This window comes from Bactrocera neohumeralis, chromosome 6 (genome assembly GCF_024586455.1).
Source record: "Bactrocera neohumeralis isolate Rockhampton chromosome 6, APGP_CSIRO_Bneo_wtdbg2-racon-allhic-juicebox.fasta_v2, whole genome shotgun sequence".
NCBI classification, from domain to species: domain Eukaryota; kingdom Metazoa; phylum Arthropoda; class Insecta; order Diptera; family Tephritidae; genus Bactrocera; species Bactrocera neohumeralis.
Window position 1 is genome coordinate 55,134,788 of NC_065923.1, and position 13,704 is coordinate 55,148,491.

Here is a 13,704-nt window from a genome sequence, read left to right on the forward strand (position 1 = left end):
TAGCATATAAAACAAGTTTCAAAAGTTTAGCTGAAAGGAAATATAATTTAAAGTTACATGATGTGGAAAGCCGGGGTCGGCGGGTAGTGAGCTTCGACCATCGGGTCCGAATGTACGAATCTGTGGCGAAGAGCCGCGGTGTCCCTTGAAGAAATAGTGAAAAATTATTAGTGTGATAAACGGTAAACCAGTAAGCAAAATGTTACTTACTGAATGTCTAGATGGTGCGCTGTCAATACTCGACTGACTGGAAATAGATGGCGTGCGCTGTAGACGCGGTGGAAAGGAACGACTCTGGTGATGCAAGTGCAATGGACTGTGGAGTACCTCCGCAGGGCCACGCAGAACGTCTGCATTTACCATATGCGCGGAATTACCAAAAGTCGATGGCGGTTGTATGGGTTGAGTCTCTTTGACTACGTTAACTTCCTAAAATAGAAGAACAAAAGTAAAAAACATAATTAATTTTAAAGTTATATGAAAGAGTAAACAGTGTATTGAAACCTCAGAGTCCGTTGGCAAATCACAACTATCGCTGACGCTGCCCGCCCCACTACCAATACCACTCGTGGTCGATGTCACTGACGAAGCGGACGGAGGTGGCGTCATGGGCGGTGGTGGTGGAGTGGATGACGCGGATGTCGTCGCACCGATATTATCTTCGGAATTGCGATCAAGAGTTACGCGACGCACGGCACCGACACGCTCCCTGGCGATACGCGACCACGATTCAATACGTTTGTGGGTAAGCCAGCAAGCGGCGGGTCCGAGACCGCTCATTTTCTCGAATAGGCTGATGGCGGATATTTTTTGTAAGCAGTGAATGTTGAAATTCCACTAAATGTAGCGCTTTTTGATACACTAGCTTATTGACACGGAACACTTCCTTAAAATAGTCTCTCAAACTGCTGCACTGAATTGTTCTTTAAAAATATACAAATCTCGACTTAGATCATTCACTTTTCATTTCGATGCATAAAATGACTCTGTTTAATTTTTAAGTGTGTTTACTAAGTTGTAAAATTTCTCTGTTAGATCGGTCCATAAGTATATACCATATAATAAAAAAATAGTACACAATTTTCAAATGTTGTGTCCTGTTATTATTTCAAGACAAGTATAATTTGGTTTCTATTTATGGAATTACTTATTGCTAATATACAAGCGTAATGCACTACTCTAATATATTCTTAGATATACTCTTACATATGTATATGGCCCCATGAGTTAGGTTGTCATTTGGCCGCAAGTTCGTTAAGTCTATCACCTGGTGAGGGCGGGCTTAACGCCTAGAATGTGCTGTGAATATTCTATTTGACAGACATACACAGACTTTACGCTATGTATGGGCCACCCTGATAAAACTACATACGTACATAGAAACACGTAGACTGAAAACATTAATTAGCCTCATTCCGGAATAGTGGTTTTGCGTGCGAACACCTCCATATCAATGCCGTTGAGCTGAGTGCGATCGCCACGTGGAGTGCGGCAAAATGTTTGCGTACATACGTCATTTGTGTGTCACATGCAGGGATTAGCAGAGGATTACCGAAGGTAAATTTAAAGTCGACATTGCTGTACATTACTACACTAGCCGGAGTACACTTATTTTCAGCAAACATATGGACGCATAGACGACTTGTCACAGTTAGGTGTACGGCCAACAGAGATAACTGGACAATATCGAGGGTGTGTTGGCTTCACTTGCGTGGATTAATTAACAGGACTAACGATACTTGGATTCGCATGACTTTATATGTGTGTGTGTGTATATATGAGTATGTCTCCATAGTCAGCACCGAAATGGCATTAATTATTTCGGGCTCAAGTGTAAAGGACCACTGCGCCACACATAAATACCATGGTTGGTGATTATGAAGTGAAGAAATTATTAAGTACTACTGTGCCTAAAAAATAAGGTGACATTTGAATTTAAACTACGCGCGTCGAAGGATTTGGAGAATTATTTTTTTTAGGTTGGTAGTACTGTCAGTCACATTTATGTCAAATTTCATGTCAAAATATTCATTAGTGTTTGAGATACGTGTCGTTTTGTGAGCTGCTAAAAGTGAGTTTTTCGTTTTTTGCGATGTCGAAATTTGTTGAGCAAAGAATTTGCATTAAATTTTGTTTACGGAATCAATTTTCTGCTGCGGATACGTTGAGGATGGTGCAGAAAGCCTTTGGTGATGAGGCTATGTCTAAAAAAAATGTTTACAAGTGGTATATATCCAAGCCGACCGTGAACGTGTCGAAGACGAAGAGCGTCCAGGGCGACCATCAACCTCAACCGACGAAGCTCACGTTCAACAAATCAAAGATTTGGTATTGAAAAACCGTCGATTAACAATTAGAGACCTTGCTGAGGAAGTTGGCACATCGAAAGGTTCAGCCAATACCATTTTGAAGAATGTTTTGGGCCCCAATCGCGTCAAATCTCGACAGGTTCCGAAAACATTGAATTTTTTGGAAAAAAGGCGTCGCGTTGAAGTGTGTGAAACGATGCTTTCCGACTACCAGGTTGTCATGAAACGCATTATAACTAGCGATGAGACTTGGATCTATGCTTACGACCCCGAAACAACCGATCAATCGAGCGAATATCGTGCCAAAAGAGAGCCGAGACCAAAAAAATCGTGTCAAAGTCGCTCAAAAATCAAGGTCATGTTGACTGTTTTCTTCGATTATCGTGGTGTTGTGCATTATGAATTCCTTCCAACCGGTCAAACAGTCAATATTAATATTATTTGAACGTTATGCGTCGTTTGCGTAACGTTATCCGCCTAAAAGGGCCGGAATTGTAGAAAGACAATTCTTGGTTTTTACACAACGATAATGCACCATCCCATACTGCCCTCGTAATTCGTGATCATTTCGCCAAAATCTCAACCCATATCGTTCCGCAACCACCGTATTCACCTGATCTGGCGCCGTGCGACTTCTGGCTGTTCACCAAGCTCAAAAGACCGCTCCGGGGACACCGTTTTTATACGATAGAGGAGATTCAAGCCACAGCGAAGACGGAACTGAAGGCGATCCCGGAAAGTGACTACAACCACTGTTTCGAAGATTGGAAAATCTGTTGGCATAAGTGCATTGCACCAGGAGGGGATTACTTTGAAGGGGATGAAATTGATTTGGAAGAATAAATAAAGAATTTTTAAATAAATGCAATGTCAATTTGGGCACAGTACATGGTACAATCGATGCAGCTATAAAGATGTGCTTATAAATCTATGCAATTGGATTTAACCTATTTAAATAATTGAGTCGATTAAACCAAAGACCTAGTTCAGCTTTCGATACCTTCAATTTTCTTAATAAAATCTTTGAAAATTGAAATAAGCAGAATATCAAAGATAATAACTGATGACACTATAAGTTTGGACAAATTCGTACATTAGGTACTCTAGCTAAATAAAGGAACCACGAGGTTAACAACAGCCCGCCAGTCGTTTTTTCTTTTCGCAAGGTGGCGCCAATTGGAGATTCCAAGCGAAGCCAGGTCCTTCTCCACCTGGTCTTTCCAACGGAGTAGAGGTTTTCCTCTTCCTATGCTTTCCCCGGCGGTTACTGCGTCGAATACTTTCAGAGCTGGAGTGTTTTCGTCCATTCGGACGACATGACCTAGCCAGCTGTCTTTTAATTCGTTGAACTGTGTTAATGTCGTCGTATATCTCATACAGTTCATCGTTCCATCGAAGGCGATATTCGCCGTGGCCAACGCGCAAAGAACCATAAATCTTCCGCAGAACCTTTCTCTCGAAAACTCGTAACGTCGACTCATCAGATGTTGCCGTCGTTCATGCCTCTGCACCATATAGCAGGACGGGAATAATGAGTGACTTATAGAGTTTGGTTTTTGTTCGTCGAGAGAGGACTTTACTTCTCAATTTCCTACTTAGTCGGAAGTAGCACCTGTTGGCAAGAGATATTCTGCGTTTGATTTCGAGGCTAAGATTGTTGTTGGTCTACGATCTCAAAGTAATGATTGTCAATATTGACGTGGGAGCTTAGTCGCGAGTGTTTGTTGACTCAGCTCGTCTTGCTGCTAACTTATGTATATTTGTATATTTTATATGGCCTCTGACGTTTTCCTTTGTGTGTCACAAACTTAATATACCCTGTTTAGGGTATACAAATTTTTATATGGAACCTTAAATGAGTAAACAGAAATTAGTTTACTTCAAATAATTTATTATGTAATAATTCGATATGACAATTCCTAGCCGAATCTTTCTTTATATTCACGGCAAGATCAATTGTCTATGTGCTAAATGGTTCAGTCTTATTGGGACGTATGCTTGGCGAACGTTCCATTTGAAGCCCTTATGGTTGGATCAACGAATTCCGCTCCTCCCTTCCTCAGTTGCCGTCCGTAGCAGGTAAAATGTGTCAAAAGTTGAGCTCGTAGAAATCAGCCATTTTTGTTTGTTTTCATTTGAACAATGTTGCCATTGCTCAATACGCATATACATACTATATAGTTTTGTATACTTCTATGTTTTCAATTACAATTTTTCATAATATAAAATATCAAAACTGAAAACAAACTATTAAAAATAGTTTGTATATTTATAAATAGTAGCATTCCGCTTTGATTTTGAGTTAGTTTAAGAAAATTTCAAACATATTGAAGACAATTTTTATAATTACTACAGTATATCGGGACTGGCAACCCTGCGTTGTGAGAGAGCAATCAGCTGACACGTTTCTACGGGAAAAATCCAAATCCTACGGCAAAGCGGGCGGTAGAAGCGGTGTTGGCGGATCATTTATGTACATTGCACTCTCATAAGATAGGTCGTATCAGCTGATTCGGGCTGCGGTTTTGGGGAATTCGCTGATTGCGCTCTTACTTGTAAAAACATCCTTAATGAATAATGATGTAAAAAGAAATCCACGAAACATCTTCTTAGGATTAAAATTTGGGAGTTAGAAGATATTGAGTGGAAAGATTTGAATGTCTCTTGTTTTGATCTAAATACTTTAATATGATCTGTCTGAGATCAAGTATAAAGAAGTTATAAAAAAACTATTTATGTTTGCTACTGTGAGACCATTATACTAAATGTAAATTGAAATTTAACGCTAAATTGAAAATATCTAGAAAAGCTCTGAACTACTGAGAAATAAGTATGTGATAGCACCGAAGAACGAGAAAAATGCAGAATAAGATGATCGAATACCGTTTACTTAAGCAATTACTTTCAATTGTCAGTTAAAAGTGGTTGACAATCAATTTTTATTTGATTTCCCCGTAGAGTTTGAATTGGAGGAAATAAAATATAAAAAACTTCTAATGGAGAAAAAAAGAAAATCACAAATAAAATAACAGATTGAACAGCGGCAATGCAGCGAGAGGGATGCACCAAAATACGCACATACAAATGCATGCGTAAAACGCATAAAGTGACTTTTTAGTGGGGAGAGAGCTCATACTCTTTTATCTAGCTATATGAGTGTACATATACTAGACAAAGGTGCTAAGTTGTTGCAATATACATATATTACAGCGAAGCAAAGTAGCAACAAACAAAAACCAAAAGCAATAACTGCTCTGTTCAGATTGCTACTTGTCGAAAGAGACACACACCACTCGATGTTAAGGCTCTCCTTAATGTAATCGAGGGTTGGTTTGCTGCATCGGCGCTTGATCGTGCTCGAAACACCCGGCCCGCCGCGGCGCTGGCAATTTCCGCCTTTCACCCATTTTATGTTTTGGCTTGCCGACCATTCGTTCCACGTGCTTTTATGCCTCACCTCATTTGCCACCAATTTGTCGTTTAGATTTAATTTATTTAATAGATGGTAAATTTCTTGTTGGTCTTTTTTGTATTTGCTCGTTTTCGAATTGTATTCTAGTGCGAGAATCATAGACACACCAGATGTGGTGGTAGCTGTGCATGGGTTTGCTGTAGCTGGTATTTCGCAAGAGGCGTAACTGTTGCGAAATTAATTTTTATTTATAGGAAAAGTCTTCAAAAAAAAATGACAAATTTTCTATGCTTTTTCCATTTGTTAAATGTTTTGGAAACTGTTTACCTGAGTGTTCACAGACAATATGACAAGACCATAAAGATGCACTTCAGGGAAAATGAATGAAATAGAAATTAATCCAAAATATCTAATATATATACTTTCACCCCAGAATCGTTTTTCAATTGAACACTTGAATATTCCTGAAGTGCGTTGAATATTGCATTGAAATCAGGGTTCGTTGAATTTTGTTGAATCGAAGGGATTGGATTGATTTTTCGATTACTTTCCGATTACACCACAAGTAAAAACCGATAACTTGTTAATTTGGATAAATATTTTAGGCAAATTTTCTACAATATTAAATGTATGATATGGTAGTCCCACTAATGCCTGTAATGCAATATCACTTTGCGCACAGCATCGATAGTTTCCGAAACAACAACTGATTTTGAACAATCTTTAAGAAATTCGTTGAGGAGTGATTTACGACTTCAATTGAATTGGAGGTTTATCGCCCAGAATTAAGTTCATCTATGCGCTGTTGCTGAGATAATCCACGCCGAAAGTTGTAAAAAATAATCGGACGAAAATGTTCGCGATCTAATTTCATTTTTTGGCCGAGATGTATATTTTAAGTTACTATAAACAACAGAAATAACGCTCGAATATCAAAACATTCTGAGTATGTATAACATCAAAAATATTAAGCCTTACGATAAGGTTGTGAGTTACCAGATTGAAAAACTAGTGATAGTCAAATTCCGAAATATAAAAGGCAATATAATTATGAAACTTTTTGATATTGGGTATATTTGTATTCGTATTTTGTCAATAGATGTCGTTGCAGTCGTATATGGTATCCCCAGTGGTATTAATCACATTGTGTCATACACTATTGTGTTGGATGTTGGGAAGGTGAGATTTTAAACTTTATTTAACCAAAAAAAAAAAAATTCTGAGAAGTTAAAAAAAAGTTACAGCTGTTCTAAAATGAGTGAAAATATTGAAGAAATTCGCTATATTTTGAAATTTTTGTAGAAGAATGCCACACAAATCACCTATAAAATTTATGAAGTTTACGAACACTATGCTGTATCAGTTCGGCTAGTACAACATTGGTTCGCTCGCTTCCGTTCTGGAAATTTCGATTTACACTGATGGAATAATTTCTTTAGCAGAAAAATGCCAAAAAGTGGTAGACCCAAATGGTACATATTTGTTTATTTATTTATTATTATATGTAAATATAAAAAAATAATTTAAAGTTTGATTAGAAATACGAAAAGACTTTTTCGACTACACAATATATCAGACGCAAAAGTATCAAGGCAAAAGAAATCTAATTAATTGTAATTGCTATTATACTCATCCGAGCCAAGTTTGTTTTAATATGGCAGGAAAAAATTATAAAATATACAAGGAAGGTCTAACTTCGGGAGCAAACGAACATTTTATGCTTTTGCAAGGTTCAAAGCTTGCGAAAATTTTCCTGTAGTTGTCAAAAGCTCTTATAAAGAAGCTGTCTAATACCATCTCGGTGGTAAAATTTAATGTATATGAAGTTTTTGGTTATTGATTTATCTTGCTTTCAGTAGTTCTTAACAGTGCCTTTAAATGGGAGTGAACGGGGCTATGTTGCGTCTTTTCATTGGGGTGTTTTTTTTTTACGTGGCGGGTCCCGAACCCAGCGCACAACCCTATGTAGGGGATGTTTCGCCTTCTTACTTTAGCTCGCCTCCAAACGGATGTTCTTAGGCTACCCAGAGGATACTTGGTCAAAGACCGGTCGTGAGCTGCTTGAGCCATATATAAAAAAATCGTTTCTGGCCACTCCCAAGGGAATGGCGATCAGAGAACTTCTCTCACATGCGTGAACTTTACCCCATCGGCGCTATGATCCGATTTCATCCATTTTCACCCTGTCAGTCAGGATTTATCTTGGACAAATTTGAATATTTTGGTTTAAACGGCTTAAGAGATATGTACAATAAACCTATTTGAGGGCGGGTACCTAGTTACGGCACTTTATATAATATATTTTCCTTTAATGGCGTGGAAATGGTCTGATACACCCATCCAAATACTCCTTTTTTTGCCAAGGATAGCAAGTTTCATTACGATATACGCTATTTTTACTCAAGTTACAGCTTGCACGGACGGACGAACATTCATTCCGATTTCAACACGTTTTATCATCCTGATCATTTATATACATACATATGTATTAATAACCCTATATCTAAGACGAATATTTTTAGGTGATACATAAGTACAACCGTTAGGTGAACAAAACTATTACACTCACTGGCAACATGCGGAAAGAGTATAACAATTTTGCGAAAGAAAGCATAACAGTCATGCTTGGGGTTTTATTAACTTGTACATATTGCAGGTCTGAGACATATTTGGTCTCATTAATTTATTTGGCTTCATATCCGAGATATTGGTAATAAAATTAACTGAAATGAGAAATGTACATATACAAATGTGATATAAACTCATTCAAAGAGGCAATGAAACGAAAACAAATAATGGAAGGACTGGGGTTTACAGCTTTGGCATCTAAGGGTTTGAACAATTATGGTTCGTCCGACACTATTTGTGCAAATTTTTACGGTAGTACTCATTGTTGCTTGATTTGTGTACTGGAAAGTGAAATAATCATAGTGGACTTATGGGAAGTGGACGTGGTTGTAGTTCTATTGCTATAATCATCCATAAGGAATGTAATAAAATTGGTCAAGCAGGTCCTTGGGGACCTGGGTGGTGCTACTCCCAGCGTTCAATTTCTGTGTTAACGAATTATTTCAAACCGTGCCCATCGATAATGCGTTTCATTGCTCCAAAAAACAGTTTTGTATCTCTTATCTGTGGAGCTTAATTATGTCATTTTAAAGGTTTTCGATTAGTGTCATTTTATGGGCGTGGCAATCGTCTGATCTCCTCATGGTGCCAAGAAATATGAGTACCAAGTTTAATCAAGATATTTAAAATTTTCTCAAGTTACAACTGCACAGACGGACGGATAGACAGTCCCCGGGTTTCAAGTTGTCCCGTCATCTTAATAATTTTTATAAATAAATAACTATTGTTATAAGGTTAGTTCAGTTTTATGTGATAAAAAACAACCGTTAGGTGAGCAAAACTCTTATACTTTGTGGCCACTTGTTGCGAGAGTATAAAAATACTTTTCTTTACCAAAAATACAACTAAAAATCGATTAAATTTAATCGAAAAAGTTTTAAGCCAGTTAAAACGAATAAAAAAAACCGTTTTGTGTAAATTATAACTAATGCTGGTCCCCGCTATAAAAATCGTAAAACAATAATTTTAATGAGCAAAAATGTTAGCATTCTTATGAATAGCCCATGCATCCTTATGTAGCTATGTGTGTCATGATATTTATATAATTATCTATAAGCGCATGATTTCCTGATTATATTTTATGGAGTAATTATTTAGCTTTCAACAATGTTGTCATCATATCTTTGCAATATACAAATATAAATATGGTGTTAAAGTAGAGAGATATCCATGACCATTAATAGCTAAGTACATCACACAGACACGCCTCCTCTCAGTGGAACTCTCACTTATTGAGGGATTATTTCGGTAACTCAAAAAAGAGCAATAATAATGAAACATTTGTTGTAGAAATAGTGGATATTTAAACAATGAGGGAAAGTAATACCGCCGCTTCAAAAATAAGTGAATAAATGGGGAGGGGTGAATACTTAGGGTTGTTATTAGCAATTATATTTTTTCATCCTTACAAATATTGTCGACCACACTACTAACTTAGCTCTAAAGGACAAATAATAAAAATAGCTGCATGGAATATATACACCCCTAAACTATTTGTTATATAATTGTTAGTGGTCAGTACGATTAAATATAGTAGAGTTGATATGTCTCGACTTCTCGTCAACTGATTTCTTATATACTATTTATACTCTCAAAACACGTTGCTATAGGGTGTAATAGTTTTGTTCACCCAACGATTATTTGTATCACCTAAAACTAGTGGAGATTAATTTGGTGTTATATATACAAACATATATAAATGATCAGGATAAAGAAATGAGTTTTTATTAGATATACTACAGTTTAATTCTTTCATAGATTTAGCAGATATAAAGATTTTCGTTTTTCTAGCTGACCGAATATGTCAGTCAGTGTGAGGAGCGGCAATAATTAATATTAGTCAAAGTTAATAGTTAATGTAATTAATTATTCAACTTAGATCTCTCCTATACGCGATATAGTAATTTTCATCCATTTTGATTTTTCATCTGACTAAAAGGTGGTCATGTTGATATTTTATTGAAATTGTGGTTCATTGCTGCATAAGAGTGAAAATGGTCCAGATCTTGCTCTAAACCTCGAATACCTAATATAATGATTTCCGATTATTCAATAGGCTCTTTCCTCATATAGTCAATGTATTAAAGTTGGCCTTGGCAAATGTTGAGTTAATATCACATATGTGCATATGTATATCCTATATCACTTGCAATATTTTTTGAAAATAATACGGTAAAGATACCACCGTTAGGAGAAGATATAATATTAGCTTTCTGTCAAGATTTCGAATGGAAAAAGATATAAATGGTAAACAGTTTTCGCACTATATGGACAAGCATTTCAGGTTAAATCCGAATTTGGCGTCTTTGTGAACTTTATCAAATATTCAAAATGTGCACTGAACCTTCTGTATGTGTAGTATATAATATGCAATGTAATTTGTTTTGTCCCATACTTTTTGTTCATTATATAGTTTAGAATGGTCGTGGATAATAAATGTGATGAGATTACGAATAAAGATTTCAACATAAAAAACGAGTGTTTTTTTCGCTTAGTACTCTGCAAAATTGGGTGATAGACACCTCCAAGAAAGGATCTCCAAGTATGAGCTTTTAATTGTAACGTGCTTTTGCTGTGGACGTGATGTACTTTTAGAATTAGGATTATACGAAAATTTATTTATTTCGGAAGATTTTAAACGATCTTTGATTTCGATGTCGTGAATGACCAGCACCTGTCGCGACGCTTGTGTTATATGAGTTGGATAAATTTCATAAGAAAAATTAAGCGAAAAAAAACATTTGTTTTCTTGACCCACTCTAATGTACACATTAATTATTTGATTGCATTGGGAGTATCAGAGTAGTTGTTAGTAGTAAAATATACACACATACATATATGCAGACCAAGTAACGGTAGGCTATTTTGTTGAGGTTTTAATTTCACTACGGAAGATGCCATTAAGGGGCTATACCAGTGTGACTTTCAAAAAAAAAAAAATTTTTTTGTTTTTTCGTTTTCGATAGTTTATATATTCAAAAATATCCTGTGAAATCGGCAAGGTCGTATCTTGGATAGGTTTTGAATGGCAGCGTTCTAAACAGCGACCGCTCAGAGGCGCAAACATATACATATACATATGTAAGTGAAACTTCAAACGCGTTTTTCTCGAAACAACATTTTTCAAAATTGCTGACATCGTAACTCAACGAGAAATTGACCGATCGACTTCAAATTAAAACTGGGTATAGTTGAATACATTTGCTATACAATGGACTACGATCTTTTTGATTGGTTGAAAATTGTCAATTTGGCATTAAAACGATTTTTTTTTCAAAAATACGCAATTTTCTTAATTTTTGATATTTTTCAAAGATCGTAGTTCATTGTATAGAAAATATATTTAGGTTTAATAAACATTTTGAATTTTTTTTGTTTCAGCTACTCATTCGGCCGGAATCATGCCAGCGGTTGAGGCACTTTTTTCGGCACTTCCGTAGACAGCACATAACTCCGTTAGTTTTCAATATTTTTGTAAAAAAAAGTTAATATAGCTAAAAATATACTTTTTACGTCCATAGTACGCCGAAACATTCAATCTAGTACTTTCGTTTAAAAAAATTCACGAAAATCGCCTAATTTTTCATGCGTCACACTGGTATAGCCCCTTTATGCATATATGTATGTTAATCATACATATGTATCTGAGCTATGTGAATATATGTATAACATATGTTATAATACCTCATAAGTATGTATATATGAAGGTGAGCGAGTATTCGATTTGTCACTTTTACTCGCTAAATTCCATGCACGAACATATGTACATATGTATCCTCAAATACCTGCACGTGGCATGTATGAATCTTTTTGTTGGCACTTTTAAATCCCGTCACACACACAAGGACGATAAAATAATAAATACTTAAGGTTTAGGAAATTCTTATGTTTTCCGACTTTTGCCAGTATGCTTCTCCTCTGTGTTGTTGCAACATTTGCATAATCTTTGTTTGTTTATTTGTCTGTTGTCTGACTTGAGCCCAAAAGGTGATAGCTGCGTGTTTGACATTTCAATGGATTTCCTGCCAGACAGTTAACAGGTGTTGGTCATCTCACGCTTAACGGGATTCATGTTCGGGAAATGTTGTATAGTAAATGGACGTTGTTGTTGCATGCGCCAGATTAATTGTCAGCTGATTATTGAATTTAACAGCAAAGCCTTTGGGTTAATGGATCGTGCTAAAATAATAACCATAGGGAACAACTGATACAGTGAATTTTCTGAACTTCATTAACCAATTAAATCTTGTCGGCATATCCATATATAATAGCTGGTTAGCGTTGGTCTAGATTTTTCATTTCTCAAATTTTACTTGTTTCAAATGTTATTAAGCAAATAATGACTATAATAGAAGTTATGAGGCTGGCAAATATGGTTACAGTTATAATCTTAATGTTTTGGTACGTCACCAGCAAAATTTTTGAATTCAATTCGTGCTGAATTCCCAACATCGGGTTTAAAAAATGAAAATATAATTTTTAATCACAACATTTAAAAGCGTCATTTTTTAATCCCGATTGTTTTTATAATCTTGCAGCATACACTCCAGAGTAAAATAATTTCTTTCTCCTAACGGTTGTTGCATCATCTTAAGCTATTCGAGATATACATATATAGGCTTATATACCATATACATATGTATAAATCAGGGGTGACGAGATGAGTTTAAATTCGGATGTCTGTCTGTCCACCCGTCTGTCTGTCTTTGCAAGCTGTAACTTGAGTAAAAATTGAGATATCTTGATGAAACTTGGTATGCGCGTTCTTTGGCTAAAAAAAGAACGAGTTGGTATATGGGCGTAATCCGACCGCTGCCACGCCACTAAACGCAAATCCATAAAGTTTAAAACTCCACCCGATTCTTCCGCACTCCTATGCACGAATCAAGAAGAAATTAATATAACGGGATAAAACTTTACACTTTGCCTTATGACCAAAATGTTTATAAGTGGTGCAAGGAATTTTGTGTATGAAGCGTGCGGCAGCGAAGTTCGTTCCAAAATTGGGGGATTTCCTCAGGAGTTGTTGAATGACGTCAACGGCGATCTAAATTTCCTTAAATGGGTCATAACTAGTGACGAAAGTCCAATCGTTCCAATCGAAGAGTTAGGGACAGCCAAGGTCAAAATCTCGTTCAGAGAGCTCAAGGGCATACCGAAAAGTGCATATCAGTTTAAGTTTAAGTTTTCGTTTAATGCCGTTTTATGGGCGTTGCAGTGGTGTGAACACTTTACCATGTTTGATTAAGATATGTATCTTAATTTTTACTTAAGATATAGCTTGGACAGACGGACGGAGAGACAGACTCTAACTCGATTAGTTTGATGTGATACAAACAACCGTTAGGTAAACGA

The 13,704-nt window shown here is 36.3% G+C and overlaps 1 protein-coding gene across 2 annotated transcripts in view; it reads right to left on the minus strand.

Moving 5' to 3' along the window:
* LOC126762311 (synaptotagmin-5) overlaps positions 1–13,704 on the minus strand; it is a 163,469-nt gene that overhangs the window by 13,038 nt on the left and 136,727 nt on the right. Inside the window, exons 1-3 of one of the 2 annotated variants that reach the window (XM_050479001.1) lie at positions 505–1,013; positions 211–429; positions 58–144 (exon numbers count right to left, since the gene is read on the minus strand). In XM_050479001.1, coding sequence (XP_050334958.1) covers positions 58–144; positions 211–429; positions 505–780 — 582 coding nt within the window. In that variant the 5' untranslated portion in view covers positions 781–1,013. Of the gene's footprint in view, positions 1–57; positions 145–210; positions 430–504; positions 1,014–13,704 lie in introns of those variants that run through there. The other variant, XM_050479002.1, reaches the window with a different exon arrangement.